Genomic DNA, 16,086 nt, shown 5'->3' with positions numbered 1-16,086 from the left:
AGGAAGTGAATCGGACTCAACACCATTCTTGCTTCCAGGATGTTTCCCCCATTTTCTAGCTGTGCTCCCAAATCACAGGCAATGCCTTGAGCAGTGAACCCATCCTGTCATCCTGTCACACTGCCCATTAGGACAATTAATTCTGGCAAAGTCCAGACTGGTTTTGACCAGATGCAGAATTCAGCTGATTTCAATCCCAATGTGAGCAGTGGGAGAAATGTAACTATCAGTAATTGGGCCTCTTTTATGTTAGCGAACTGCTTCAACTCGGACTCTGAGATGTCTCCCAAACTCCACAGTCAACAGCACCTTGCATTTCTCTATCGTCTTTAAATAGTAAAAATATCCCAAGGTGTTCTGCAGGAGGGATTATCAAACAACACTTGACACTGAGCCACATCTGGAGGTATTAGGACAGGTGATCAAAACCTTGGTCAAAGTGACAGGTTTTACAGAGCATCTTAAAGGAGGAGAGGAGAGAGGTGGAGAGGTTTAGGGAGGGAATTCCAGAACTTAGGGCCCAGGCAGCTGAAGGCATGGCCGACAATGGAGCAATTAAAATCAAGGAAGTTCAAGAGGCCAGAATTGAAAGCATGCAGAGACTTGGAAATCAATCCAGAAGGCAAAAAAGCAGTTTGAACCAGCACTCGTATTTCCCAGTCAATTCCTGTTTTCCGTTCTGGCACACCAACATCAGGCACATTAAGAGACTCACCAGGTCCCTTTGGGGGACAATCAAGAGTTGGTTTGCGAATGGATTCCTTAGTTAGCCTTCTGGAGACCGACTCAACAGATTAAGCCCCCCACTTGACTCAACTTAAAGGAGCAGGGTCTCCTGGCATTGGGAGGGTGGAGATGGTCTCAGACTCTGGCTCCAACCTCACTGTCATTTGCATTGGAAAGGTGGGTGGGTGGGGGGGGTGGGGGGGCGACCAGTGGAAATATCCCCAAAATAGCCGATGCCTAACCTGAAACCTGAGGAAATTTGGCCCCGTGGTCGTGTTAAGTCAAAAGACAGCAAGAAAAACTGGGGCTCTTTGGCCTTGAAAGGCAATGGTTGGGGACAGCTGGAAAACAGCAGGTGGGTTAGAAGCCTTAGATAATTTCACATTAATCCACGACTACAGGATAGAGGGACACTGGATAACAAGTCGCTGCAGGGTAGGTATCGAAACCCCTCCATCACCCAGAGTGATGGGCACCTGGCTCGGGGTCCAGGGAGGGCAGTTTGGGGAAACATTCTGGAGATGTTCATGTGGCAGATATGCGCTGTGATCAGGGACTGTAAGAAGTATAAAGACCCAACAGGAAATTGAGAAACGTCTTTACCCAGAGAGCGGGGAGAGTGTGGAACGCACTCCCACAGGGTGTGGTTGAGGTGAATAGGATAGAGACATTTAAGGGGAAGCTGGATAAACACATGAGGGAGAGAGGAGTAGAAGGAGATGGGGATGGGTTGAGATGACAGGGGGGGTAGGAGGGAGCTCGCGTGGAGCACAGACCAATTGAGGCAAATTCTACGGAAGCTATCAGCCGTGGAGGCATTGTATTGGATTTGTTCAGATCATGGCATTGACATCAATGGATATAAAAAGGAGTAAGATATAAAACAGGCCCTGACTCATAATCACCTGTTTTACATTACCCACTAAAGAAAAGGTTACCTCAATTACTGTTGCAATTAATTTAAGGAAATCCATTTTTACTGATTCACCTTTGGATGTGCGAAGGACCATCTAAATATTATGCTTCTCTTTCAGTGCTAACTCATTTTAGTTCATAGAATGATAGAATCATACAGCACAGGAGGAGGCCATTTGGCCCATCATGCCAGCTCTTTCAAAGAGCTGTTCAATTGGTCCCACTCCTCTGCTATTCCCCCTATATTCTAGCAAATCTTTCCTTTTCAAGTATTTATTCAATTCCTTATTGAAAGTTATTATTGAATCTGCTTCCACCGCCCTTTCAGGCAACGCCTTCCAGATCACAACACTGTGTAAAATAAAGTTCTCTTCCTCTCCCACTATGGATTTTGTGGCAATTACCTTCAAATCTGTGTCCTTACCTTACCAGTCCCTCTGTCACTAGAAACAATTTCTACTTCTTTACTCAAAACCCTTCATGATTTTGAACACCTCTATTAAATCCCCCCCCTCAATCTTCTCTGCTCTAAGGAGAGCAATCCCAGCTTCACTGGTCTCTCCATATTAACTGAAATCCCTCATCCCTGGAACATTCTCTTCCCCAAGGCCCTGATCTTATTCCTAAAATGTGGAGCCCAGAATTAAATGCAATACTCGATCTGAGGCTTAACGGTTTAGAATAACTTCCTTGCTATTGTTCTTTTCCATTCTTTATTTAATAAAGTCAGGATGCTATATGCTGTTATACCAGCCTCCTCAACTTGTCCTGTCACCTTCAAACACTGTTAATACACACTGCGGGAAACTGTACCATTTAGATTCTAAGTTCTGTTCAACATTCTGATTGTTGATTTCTCCCCTCAGAGTGTAACTGTAACAACCACGCTACCAGTTGCCATTTCGACATGGCTGTGTACATTGCCACGGGAAGCCTGAGTGGAGGTGTATGTGAAGATTGTCAACACAACACGATGGGCAGGAACTGTGAGCTGTGTAAACCCTTTTATTACCGCAATCCCACTGCAGACATCCGCTCCGACAACGCCTGTATCCGTAAGTGTTACCTGAAAGACAGTCACACCAACAGTGCAGCACTCTCTTAGTACTGACCGTCCAACAGTGCAGCACTCTCTCAGCACTGACCCTCCAACAGTGCAGCACTCCCTCAGTACTGACCCTCTGACAGTGCAGTGCTCTCTCAGCACTGACCCTCCGACAGTGCAGCACTCCCTCAGTACTGACCCTCTGACAGTGCAGCATTCCCTCAGTACTGACCCTCCAACAAGGCAGCACTCCCTCAGTACTGACCCTCTGACAGTGCAGCACTCCCTCAGTACTGACCCTCTGACAGTGCAGCACTCCCTCAGTACTGACCCTCTGACAGTGCAGCACTCCCTCAGTACTGACCCTCTGACAGTGCAGCACTCCCTCAGTACTGACCCTCTGACAGTGGAGGACACCCTCAGTACTGACCCTCTGACAGTGCAGCACTCCCTCAGTACTGACCCTCTGACAATGCAGCACTCCCTCATTACTGACCCTCTGACAGTGCAGCACTCTCTCAGTACTGACCCTCTGACAGTGCAGCACTCCCTCATTACTGACCCTCCAACAAGGCAGCACTCCCTCAGTACTGACCCTCCAACAAGGCAGCACTCCCTCAGTACTGACCCTCTGACAGTGCAGCACTCCCTCAGTACTGACCCTCTGACAGTGCAGCACTCCCTCAGTACTGACCCTCTGACAGTGCAGCACTCCCTCAGTACTGACCCTCTGACAGTGCAGCACTCCCTCAGTACTGACCCTCTGACAGTGCAGCACTCCCTCAGTACTGACCCTCTGACAGTGCAGCACTCCCTCAGTACTGACCCTCTGACAGTGGAGGACACCCTCAGTACTGACCCTCTGACAGTGCAGCACTCCCTCAGTACTGACCCTCTGACAATGCAGCACTCCCTCATTACTGACCCTCTGACAGTGCAGCACTCTCTCAGTACTGACCCTCTGACAGTGCAGCACTCCCTCATTACTGACCCTCCAACAAGGCAGCACTCCCTCAGTACTGACCCTCCAACAAGGCAGCACTCCCTCAGTACTGACCCTCTGACAGTGCCAGTAACAGTTTCTGCCCAGTTCCCTGCCAACCAGCATCCAGCTCAAAGCAGCTGTTGCTGCTCCCCAAGCCCAGTTTATAAGAATTAGAATAGGAAATTCATAATGATCGTGGCTGATCTTTGACGTGAGCTCCACTTTCCTGCCCGTCCCCTATAATCCGTTGATCCCCTTAGTATCTAAAAATCTGTTGACCTCCAGCTTAAATATACTCAATGACCACATATCCACAACCCTCTGGGGTAGAGAATTCACAAAGATTCACAACCCTTTGAGTGAAGAAATTTCTCTTCATCTCCGTCTGTAATGACTTATCCTTTATTCTGAGACTGTGCCCCCATGTTTAAGATTCCCCGACCAGTGGAAACATTTTCTCAGGATCTACCCTGTCAAAGCCCTTCAGAGTTTTGTATATACCAGTCAGATAACTCATCCTTCTAAAGTCCTCCTCCTAATTCCTCAGAATGTGATGCACATTGCACTGAGAAATAGGAGCTCGTTTGTGTTTTGAAGAAGTTTGTCTGGAAACCATTGTTGTCCAGTGATTTTATCTCGTATAAGAACATAACAAATAGGAACAGGAGTAGACCATTTGGCCCTTCAAGCCTGCTCTGCTTTTCATTAAGATCATGGCTGATCTGATCAGGGCCTCAACACCAAGTTTCTGCCATCATTTCGTCAGTGAAGCCACACAGGGAACACTTTTAGCTTTCAGTAGGGACTCTGTAATGGGGGAATGGCGGTAAATGATGGACATCAATCAGCAGCCATCATAATACCATTCCTGCCGATGGTTAGAATCTTCTCCCCACTGTGTGTCACCCAACTGACGTTCCTCTCTGTCTTCTGCAGCATGTGATTGTGACCCTGTTGGCTCCTTGGAGGGTGGCATTTGTGACAGCGATACCGACCTGGACTTTGCTATCATCGGTGGGCAGTGCCGTTGCAAGGAGAATGTGCGGGGTGCACGTTGTGACCACTGCAAGGAGGGTTTCTATGGTCTGAGCGTAGACAACCCACAGGGCTGTCAGGGTACGTACATTTCTCCGTGTGGGCAACAGTCAAACTCTTCAATACCCCAGATTAACCAGCAATTGGCAGGTCTGGACTGTTGGCAATAACCCTGTATCCAGGTGCTTGTATATGCCCTGGCATTGCACAGGTAAGATGAGCTGAGAATTGTGCCGCTGGTGCCCGTGTATTACTGGGGCATGAGTCCCCTGGCCCCATTATTGGGAACCAGTTCAGGGGAGATAGTGACATGGTGGTAATGTCACTGGACTAGTAATCCAGAGGCCCGGCTAATGTTCTGGGGACATGGTTCAAATCCCACCACGGTTAATAAATCTGGAATATAAAGCTAGTCTCAGTAATGGCGACCATGAAACTATTATCGATTGTCGTAAAAACCCATCTGGTTCATTAATGTCCTTTAGGGAAGGAAATCTGCCATCCTTACCTGGTCTGGCCTACATGTGACTCCAAACCCACAGTAATGTAGTTGATTCTTAAATGCCCTCTGAAGTGGCCTAGCAAGTCACTCCTTTCAAGGGGAATTCAAGGATGGGCAACAAATGCTGACCTTGCCAGCAACAACAGCATCCCATGAAAGAATAAAATCAAATTAACCAGCAGTCAGTAAAGGGCTGCTGTCTTCCAGTCTGCTGTGCATATTTCCCCAGCATAAGGGAGAGAGCACCAGGCATGTGAACAAGGAGCATATGATAGTACCTGGTAAAGTGGCGAGGATATCAGAGACCAGGATTCTCTGGCCCTGCCCACCATGAGGATCTTCCAGTCCCGCCGAGAGTCAGTGGAACTATTGGCTGGTCCGCTTCATCCCTTGTGGTGGGTCCTACACAACAGGGCGGAAAATCGAGGCCAGAGGTTGTGGGCCGCTTAAGGGGAAATGACAAATGTGCCTGAATGTTTTTTTTATTTGGGGTCAATTATCCCCGTGTTTGAAACTGGACGTCCTGTAGGGATCTGCACTGGAACCTCAACTTTTCACTTCATTCATTTATGATTCAGAGAGTGGACCAAACTGTATCTGATGGAGTTCATTGTGGAGGGTGTGCGAGGTCATTCACTGTGGATGTGAGAAAGATAAATGGGAATATGTTCCTAATGGTGGGAGACTGGGAGCTATGGAGGAGCAGAGAGATTTGAGTGCCCATGTACACAAATCACTAAAAACTAGTGGAACGGTACAGAAAATAATCATAGAGGCCAATGGCCATAGTGATCAGCGAATACAGTGCATTAAATTGAAAGAGGTACATTTAAATCGCCACTTCACCTGGAAGGAGTGTTTGGGGCCTTGAAAGGTGAGGAAGAGTTAAAAAGACAGGTGTTATACCTCCTGCACTTATGTGGAAAGATGTTGTGGGAAGGAGATGGGTCGCTGGAGGTGATAGGGAAGTGGACCAGGGTGTCAGAGAAGGGAATGTCCCTTTGGAATGCTGAGATGGGACCTTCAAACATATGAATTAGGAGCACGAGTAGGCCATTCAGCCCCTCGAGCCTGCTCCACCATTCAATAAGATCATTGCTGATCTGATTATAACCTCAACCCCACATTCCTGCCTACCCCCGATAATCTTTCACCCCCTTGTTAATCAAGAATCTATTTAGTTCTGCCTTAAAAATGTCCAAAGACTCTGCTTCCACTGTCTTTTGAAGAAAATAGCTCCAAAGACTCACCACCCTCTGAGAGAAATCATTTCTCCTCATCTCTGTTTTAAATGGGCGACCCCTTATTTTTAAACAGTGACCCCTAGTTCCAGATTCTCCCACAAGGGGAAACATTCTCTCCACATCCACCCTGTCAAGACCCCTCAGGATCTTAAATGTTTCAATCAAGTCACCTCTTACTCTTCTAAACTCCAGTGGATACAAGCCTAGTCTGTCCAACCTTTCCTCTTAAGACAAACCACCCATTCCTGGTATTAGTTAAGTTAACTTACTCTGATCTGCTTCCAACACATTTACATCCGTTCTTAAATAAGGAGACAATATTGTACACAATCCTTCAGATGTGGTCTCACCAGTGCCCTGTATAACTGAAGCATAACCCCTTACTCTTGTAATCAATTCCCCTCACAATAAATGATAACATTCTATTAGCTTTCCTAATTACTTGCTGTACCTGCATACTAACCTTTTGTGATTCATGCACTAGGACACCCAGATCCCTCTGAATCTCTGAACTCTGCAATCTCTCACCATTTAGATAATATGCTCTTTTTTTATTCTTCCTGCCAAAATGGACAATTTCACATTTGCCCACATTATACTCCATTTGCCAGATCTTTGCCCACTCACTTAACCCATCTATGTTCTTTTGTGGCCTCCTTATGTCATCTTCACAATTTACTTTCCTACCTACCTTTGTGTCATCAGCAAATTTAGCAACCATTCTTTTGGTCCCTTCATCCAAGTCATTTATATAAATTGTAAAAAGTTGAGGCTCCAGCACTGATCCCTGTGGGACACCACTCATCACACCCTGCCAACCTGAAAAAGACCCATTTGTGCCAACTCTCTGCTTCCTGTTAGCTAGCCAATCTTCTGTCCATGCCAATATGTTACTCCTACACCATGAGTTTTTATTTTCTGCAATAATCTTTAACACGTTACCTTATCAGGAGGGGAAGGGAAGATGGGTTTGGTGGTGGCATCATGTTGGAGTTGGTGGAAATGGTGGAGGATGATCTGTTGAATACTCGATATGAAGTAACTGCATCCAGTTGTGGCCACAGCACCTCAGGAAGGATATATGAGCATTGAAGGAGCAGTGAAACCTCCAATTAAGCCCCAAAATCCACAGGAGAGAATTCAGAGCTCTGAGCCCTTGTCCTAGACTCCCCACTCTAGAGGAAATAGGCTCTCTCTAAATACCCCATCGAATTTCTTTATTGTTTCCCTAACATCAATTCTATCACCCTTCAACATTCTATATTCAGGGATTACAAGCCTAATGTATGTGCCCTGTCCTCATAATTTAACTCGTTTAGCCCTGGCATCATTCTGGTGAATCTGTGCTCCACACTTCCCCTACCCTCTTCCCCTCCAAGGCCAATCTCTCCTTCCTGAGGTGCGGTGCCCAGAACTGAACCCAGTTACTCCAGATGGGGTCTGTCCAAGTCTCTGTACAACTGAACTTTAACTTGCTCACTGTTATTTTCCAGCCCCATGAGTTAAAAGCCAATATTCCATTGATCTTTTCAATATGATAATTACTCTATAAATGTGAGTGTCTTCACTATTGTAATAAGTGCTCTGTTTAACCCAGCCTGTAGGTGTGACCCCCGGGGGATTATAATGAGTGAGACTCCATGTGACCAGATCAGTGGGGACTGTTTTTGCAAGAGATATGTGACAGGACGCTATTGCGACCTATGTCTGGTAAGCATTGGGGCAGAACGGGGTATTTAACCAATGCTGGGCTGCAGTGCTCATCACACCACTTGTCACATCCTGCCAACCAGAAAAAGACCTACTTACGCCAACTCTCTGCTTCCTGTTAGCTAACCAATCCTCTATCCATGCCAATATGTTACGCCCTACACCATGAGTTTTTATTTCCTGCAATAACCTTTGATGTGGTACCTTATCAGGAGGGGACGGGAAGATGGGTTTGATGGTGGCATCATGTTGGAGTTGGTGGAAATGGCGGAGGATGATCTATTGAATACTCGATCTGAAGTAACTGCGTTCAGTTGTGGGCACCGGGCTCTCTATTGGATTTATACACAACCAGTCCAGTGTCTCCAATAAACAGTGTATCACGACAATTTTTGAAAATTGCAGGGTGGAAAGAATGAGATTTAAAAAAAAGAAAGATCTACATTTTTGTAGCACCTTTCATGACCTCAGGTCATCTCCAAGCACTTTACACCCAAAAATGTATTTTGCAATGTTAAAAAGCAAAAACCAATTTGTACACAGCAAGTTTCCAAACGGCAATGTGATAATGACCAGATAATCTGCTTTAGTGATGTTGACTGAGGGATAAATGTTGGTTGGACACGGGGGAGAACTCCCCTGCTCTTCTTCGAAATAATTTCTGAGCACACCCAGAAATCAATTAGCCTGTGGAAACACCTGAGCCCCAGGGAAAACATTGCTTGATTGACAGCTCCGGCTCCCTGATCTATGCTGCCAATTTTGCAATGTTCATTAACACAACAGATAGAGGTTTCAAGTGCTTGTAGTTTCTGCTTTTGAAACTTTAAAGGGTTTGGATGATTGACACTTTGATTGAGCTGTAGGAAAGTTTTTTTTATCAAAGTGGAATGTTATCATTGCTTCTATGTAGTGTATACCTCAGGGTAGTGACCTCGGCCCAACCATCTTCAGCTGCTTCATCAATGACCTTCCTTCCATCATAAGGTCAGAAATGGGGATGTTCACTGATGATTGCACAATGTTCAGCACCATTCGTGACTCCTCAGATACTGAATAGTCCATGTCCAGATGCAACAAGACCTGGACAATATCCAGGCTTGGGCTGACAAGTGGCAAGTAACATTCACGCCACACAAGTGCCAAGCAATGACCATCTCCTGCAAGAGAGAATCTTACCATCACCCCTTGACATTCAATGACATTACCATCGCTGAATCTCCCACTATCAACATCCTGGGGGTTACCATTGACCAGAAAATGAACTGGACTAGCCATATAAATGCTGTGGCTACAAGACCAGGTCAGAAGCTAGGAATTCTGCAGTGAGTAACTCACCTCCTGACTCCCCAAAGCCTGTCCACCATCTACAAGGCACAGGACAGGAGTGTGATGGAATACTCCCCATTTGCCTGGATGAGTGCAGCTCCAACAACACTCAAGCTGGACACCATCCAGGACAAAGCAGCCCGCTTGATTGGCACCACATCCACAAACATTCACTCCCTCCACCACTGACACACAGTAGCAGCAGTGTGTACCATCTACAAGATGCACTGCAAGAAGTCACCAAGGCTCCTTAGACAGCCCCTTCCAAACCCACGACTGCTACCATCTAGAAGGACAAGAGCAGCAGATAGATGGGAAAACCACCACCTGGAAGTTTCCCTTCAAGTCACTCACCATCCGGACTTGGAAATATATCGCCGTTCCTTCACTGTGGCTGAGTCAAATTCCTGGAACTCCCTCCCTAACAGCACTGTGGGTGTACCTACACCACATGGACTGCAGCAGTTCAAGAAGGCAGCTCACCACCACCTTCTCAAGGGGCAATTAGGGATGGGCAATAAATCAGGCCTAGCCAGCGAAGCCCACATCCCATGAATGAATAAAAAAAAATTTACATGGAAGTACTATAGCTTGGCATAGGGGACATGAGGGGTCCTAGGGGGTGAACGGGGAGCATACCTTGGCATAAGGGGTGATAGGGGGTGGTGGCATGCTTTCACATGGGGTCATGCACCACTATCGTGGGTGAGTGAGGGGCCTTACCTTGGCATGGGGGGCTTGTGCAGGACATTCTGAACTTACCTTTCAAAAGGTTCCTCATGCAAACTATGGTTCATGGCACCTGTGAGGGGCTGTGTACCACAACTCTGAAAAACTGGCCCGACTACAGGAAAATTTGCTGAGGGCTAGGACGTGCCTATCGCTGCAATGGGCAGGCCAGCTCGGGAGTGCAGGGTGTGGACTGGCCACCGGAACCAGCCCTCACCCTTAATAGGCACTCCTGACAACTGGAAACCCCAGGGAAGGAGGTCGGGAATCCCAGAATCAAGACCTGCCGACCATTTTTAAAAGGGCTCCCGAGTTCATCCAGCCCATAGAGTCTACAAAAGGATTTAAATCGATTAAGTGAGTGGGCAAAAATGTGACAGATGGAGTATAACGTGGGAAAATGGAAACTTGCCCACTTTGGCAGGAAGAATAGAAAAGCAGCAAATTATTTAAATGGAGAGAGATTGCAGAACTCAGAGGTACAGAGGGATCTGGGTGTCCTGGTGGATGAATCACAAAACGTTAGAATGCAGGGACAGCACGCGATTAGGAAGGCAAATGAAATGTTAGTGTTTATTATGAGGGGAATGGAATATAAAAGTAGGGAAGTGTCGCTGTAGCTGTACAGGGCCTTAATGAGATCTCAGTGAGGACTTTTTCTCTAAGGGAGTCATTAGTCCATGGAATTCTCTTCCCCAGAGAGCAGTGGAGGCTGGGTCATTGAGTACGTTCAAGGCTGAGTTAGACAGATTTTTGATCTACAAGGGAGCCAAGGATTATGGGGGGGGGGGGGGGGGGGACAGGCGGGAAAGTGGAGTTGAGGCCACAATCACATCAGCCATGATCTTATTGAATGGTGGAACAGGCTCGAGGGGCCGAATGGCCTACTCCTGCTCCTAATTCATGTGTTCTTATGTTCTTGCTGCACGCTCCTCTTCCAGTGCAACCCCAGTGGTGGCCACTGCTCTTGGATGGCCGGGAGCTGGTGGGAGTGGTGGCCATCCTCAGTAGGAATGGCCGCCCCACTGGTAGCCAATTAATGAGCTTCTGCTGACAAGACATGGCCCTGGGACCCACCAACTGCTGAAGGGGGTTTGCACCCCCCATCGCCTACACCAATAAATTCTGGACAATGTTTCCACTTATGGGAGAGTTAGAGGCCAAAAACCCGAGATAGTTACTAATAAATGTTTTCACTTGTGACGGGTCATCCAAAACTAGAGGTTATAAATATAAATCACTAATAAATCCAACAGGGAATTAAGAAGAAATTTCTTTATCAGAGAGTGGTTAGAACGTGAAACTCACGACCACAGGAACTGGTTGTGGGTAATCAATTAGATACTTTCAGAAGCAAATTAGATGAGTAGATGAGAGAAAAGGTGATAGAAAGATATGCTGAGGGGCTGAGGTGAGGCAGTTGGAATGGGAGGAGAGTCTGATTGAGTATAAACAGCAGCATATACTGGTTGGGCTGAATGGCCTGTTTCCATATATTCCATGTTATTTCGGAGAAAAGATTCGAAAAGAGGTGATTGGGACGGGACTTGATCAGTTAAATCCCTTAGACCATCACTAACTAAACCACGACTAGTAGGACATAAATGCACAGAACCAAACTAGGGAGAGGGGACTGCGTGTTTCTGAGCGGGTGAGGGTGGAGAGTGGGAACACATTGCCAAGGGTCAAACTGACTTGTACCTCTCTTTGCCTGTGTAATATTTTCTGATTTTCCCCATTTTCTTCGTACAGCCAGAATACTGGGGACTCAGCAATGACATGGCAGGCTGCCGTCAGTGTGGATGCGACTTCGGAGGGTCCTACAATAACAGGTATTGTACTGCCAAAAATTCACATCTTCCTCAGGAGTGGTTAATCAAAATAGTCTTTCCTTCTTTTAGTGCTGCCGTTTCTCATCTACCTCCATCCAATGTGCCAAGGAGCGCTGCACTGTCAGAGGGTCAGTACTGAGGGAGTGCTGCACTGTCAGAGGGTCAGTACTGAGGGAGTGCTGCACTGTCAGAGGGTCAGTACTGAGGGAGTGCTGCACTGTCAGAGGGTCAGTACTGAAGGAGCGCTGCACTGTCAGAGGGTCAGTACTGAGGGAGTGCTGCACTGTCAGAGGGTCAGTACTGAGGGAGTGCTGCACTGTCAGAGGGTCCGTACTGAGAGAGTGCTGCACTGTCAGAGGTCAGTACTGAGGGAGTGCTGCACTGTCAGAGGGTCAGTACTGAGAGAGTGCTGCACTGTCAGAGGGTCAGTACTGAGGGAGTGCTGCACTGTCCGAGGGTCAGTACTGAGGGAGTGCTGCACTGTCAGAGGGTCAGTACTGAGGGAGTGCTGCACTGTAAGAGGGTCACTACTGAGGGACTGCTGCACTGTCGGAGGGTCAGTACCGAAGAAATGCTGCACTGTCAGAGAGTCAACACTGAGGGAGTGCTGGAGGGTAAAAGATCCCAATATTTGAAGAAGAGCTGGGGAGTTCTACCCAGTGTCCTAACCAATATTTATCCCTCAACCAATATCACTGAAACAGTTTGTCTGTCATCATCACATTGCTGTCTGTGGGATCTTACTATGTGCAGATTGGTGGTTCTGTTTCCTAGAACAGCAATAACATTTCAAAAATACTTCATTTTTGAAGTATTCCTTCAATAAGGGCTTAAAACGCTTTAGGTCATTGTGAGGTCAGTTTAGGTAACACCTAAGTGCAAGTATTTTATTTTATTTTGTTGATTTTTCACCATTGTTCACAGCTGTAGGGACATTGACAACCCTCCAACATTTCACCCATTCATCATTTGTGGTTCTATCTGCAGGATCCTCAGACATGGGGGTCCCGGCTAACCCAGTCCCTCAGGCACAAGCGCACCTTCACTTTTAGCAAGGCTCACAGGTTAACACCCGAGAGCAGGAATCCTAGCCAACAGATTTTCCAATGGCACCGAGGCCAGTGAATCCTCCCTCCCACCCGCCTGCAATGAGACCTCCCGTGATGGGGGTGACCTTTTATTACCTGGTGAGAGGTCACAAGATGTGAGACGTGAACTCTGGTGGGGATTTTCTGGCCCTGACACTGGCGGGCATTGTAGCGGGCAGGACAGGAAAATTAGAGCAGCCGTTGACTTTTAACATCTGTCCAAATTTTCCCATCCTACCCGTGCCGATGCTCACCAGTGTCAGGGCCAGAAAATCCCACACTCTGTTTCTGTCTCCACAGATGCTGCCGGACCTGCTGAATGTTTCCGGCATTTTCTGTTTATATTTCAGATTTCCAGCATTCAGAGTGTTGTATGGTCTAGCTGAGGAATGATGACTGAGATGGTGATATGTCCAAACATCAACTGGTTTATTATATACGACTAATAGTCCATTTTTTTTACATTCATATTTACATGCTATCCATCTCCCCCCCACCCAACCCCCTCAAGTCTCCGACATCACAGATTCAATCTGTCAGGAGGCTTCACAACTCTCTCTGATCATGTCCTTGTCAGATTGGGGACATCAGTAGTCGCTTTTTGAACTCTTTTCTGGTGACTTGAAGGGTCTTCATTGAAAGCTCCAGGATCTGGCTCTTTATTCATTTCTGAATCAATGTTTGGTTCTTCCAAATGTACGACTCATTGTCATCTGTGATGAATAGAAATAAGATCCCCCTCTTTCTACATATAGTTACCTTCTGAAGTATGTACTAAATAAGATCTCAGTTGATTGTCATCTCTCTGGGTTATTAATCTTCCTTTCCTTTGGTCCAACTCCTGGATCAGGACTTGATCCCTTTCTTCCTCTCTTTACTGTTAGACTTTTCTCGATCACATTTCCCTCTCTCGCTATTTAATTTTGCAGGTTTATCCCTCTCTTGGCATTTTGTGTGCTCCCTCTCCTTGCTTCTTGAGTTTTCCCTCTTCTCTTTGTTTGTTTTTTCTGTCCATCCTTACTGCCGAAGGGATGACTCCTTGCAGTCTCTCATTCTTGAACTCTCAGATAGTCCTGGACATCTAGCCCTGGGTAGGATGGGAAGCTGAGAGGAATCCACCTGATCAATGTCTTGGTTCCCCTCAGGATCCAGCACAGAATCACAGAATGTTAAAGTGCAGAAGTGGCCATTCGGCCCATCGTGTCCTGGTTTATCAATAAGTTTGCTTTCTTCCCACAAAGAAAAGGCAGACATTGTGTGGCTCGATTCTATGTCTATTTTTTGACTTCTTTGACTGCCAGCATCCTTAAGCCAGTCTGTAAAGGTTACTAATCTAAGCATTTACTGGTTGACCTGGTTTCTAGACCCTTTTGTTGAATTTGGCCCTTTCAGAAACTTATTGCTGCTCAGGTTGAAATAGTTATCAAAGGCTTTTAAGACTTCTTCAAATTTATCAGAAGTCTCACTGATGCCCTGTCTTGCAATAACATCATCTGCAACTGTTCTTGCAGAGTAATGTGGTGATCTGTTCAGCTTCAGGCTTATAGTCAAATCCTGAAGCAATTTGGAACCTCAAGAATCTTTTTCCCCAAAGTGCCCAGTTTGGAGTTTGATTTGGTCCTTCAGTGTGTCCAAACCTCTCAGGTAGCATAAATTTAGGGTCCATGGCTTTTCTAAGCATATAGGTGGTTTACCCAAAGTTTTAGATTTTGCTCCCTGTGTTTGATGTTTTCCCACGCTGGTTAGCCTCTCACCGAGACCCGCTGCAGTCACTGTCTCCCTGTGGGATCGCTCAGCTAGACTTGGTATTTATTTATTGAATCCCGCAAAGCTGTTAAAAACTGCTTTGCTCCAAGTTATTTCAATAATCTCTTCATTCTCTTCCCCTGGAGCATCGAGTACTTACATCCCCCATTTTCATTAATGGTCCCCATGTGTAATGGTGCTGACATCAGACCCTGACTGCAAGGTTTTCCGTAACCTGTCCATGCAAGGGATCTGGTTTTCCCAGTGCTACCTGCCCAGTGCATCGTTAAAGTTGATTTTTACCCTTTTTAAAGGTTGCTCACCGGTTCCATGGCCTTTGCTTGGTTTTCTGACTGGAAGCCGACAATCACTGGATTGGGATTTTCTTCACCATGTTGTATGTTGTAGTCTGGCTTCGGAATGGTTACTGAGATATTGGTTATGTTCAAACAACTACTGGTTTATTTTATACAACTGAACTATGTACAGTGATCCATGACGGGATGTCACACTGCTGAGGCCATGGCCATTCACCCCCTCGGCTCCTTGTCATGTGTTCTCTTACATCATCATTATGGGAGGTGCTTTTTAAACAGTCTCACATATTAACCCTCACAAACCCTAATACTACACACAGTATTCTACTTTTTTGTTGTCATTTGCAGTGTGTTCCAGCGCTATGAATAACCCTGGTCTCTATATTGTAAAAGGGACATAGAGACACTGGGGAAGACGCTAAGAAGATTCACAAGAGAACTGACTGGCTACAGGAAAGATTGAACAGGCCGGACCTCTTTTCTCTAAAAGAGAGAAAGCTGATGGGTGACCTGATAGAGATAGGTAAAATTATAAAGGGATTGGATAGGATAGGCACAGAGAAGATGTTTCCACTGGTGGGAAAGTCATAAAGATAGTCATTAATATATCCAACAGGGAATTCAGGGGAAAGCTCTTGACCCAGAGAGTGGTGAGATTGTGGAACTCGCTACCACGCAGGGAGGTTTAGGGGAATTGTACAGATACATTGAAAGGGGAGTTAGACAAGCAAATCAGGAGAAGGGAATAGGTTTTGGTGATAGGCTGAAATGAAGTAGGGTGGGGAACAGTCTTGTATGCAGAACTAACACTGGCACAGAGCAGTTTCTGTACTGTAAATTCAATGTAACTGTGTGATCAAGACCTGAAGCATTGGTTCATAAC

At 46.3% G+C, this 16,086-nt stretch overlaps 1 protein-coding gene across 3 annotated transcripts in view; it reads left to right on the top strand.

The window, feature by feature from the left end:
* lamb2l (laminin, beta 2-like) overlaps positions 1–16,086 on the top strand; it is a 197,170-nt gene that overhangs the window by 97,240 nt on the left and 83,844 nt on the right. For all 3 annotated transcript variants that reach the window (XM_078543090.1, XM_078543089.1, XM_078543091.1), the window contains 4 exons: positions 2,508–2,696; positions 4,608–4,787; positions 8,050–8,162; positions 11,973–12,052. In XM_078543090.1, coding sequence (XP_078399216.1) covers positions 2,508–2,696; positions 4,608–4,787; positions 8,050–8,162; positions 11,973–12,052 — 562 coding nt within the window. The remainder of the gene's footprint in view (positions 1–2,507; positions 2,697–4,607; positions 4,788–8,049; positions 8,163–11,972; positions 12,053–16,086) is intronic.

Source organism: Cetorhinus maximus, chromosome 6 (genome assembly GCF_964194155.1).
Source record: "Cetorhinus maximus chromosome 6, sCetMax3.hap1.1, whole genome shotgun sequence".
In the NCBI taxonomy this organism is placed as follows: Eukaryota; Metazoa; Chordata; class Chondrichthyes; order Lamniformes; family Cetorhinidae; genus Cetorhinus; species Cetorhinus maximus.
The sequence above is the reverse complement of the archived record's forward strand: the minus strand, read 5'-3'. Positions and strand labels throughout refer to the sequence as shown.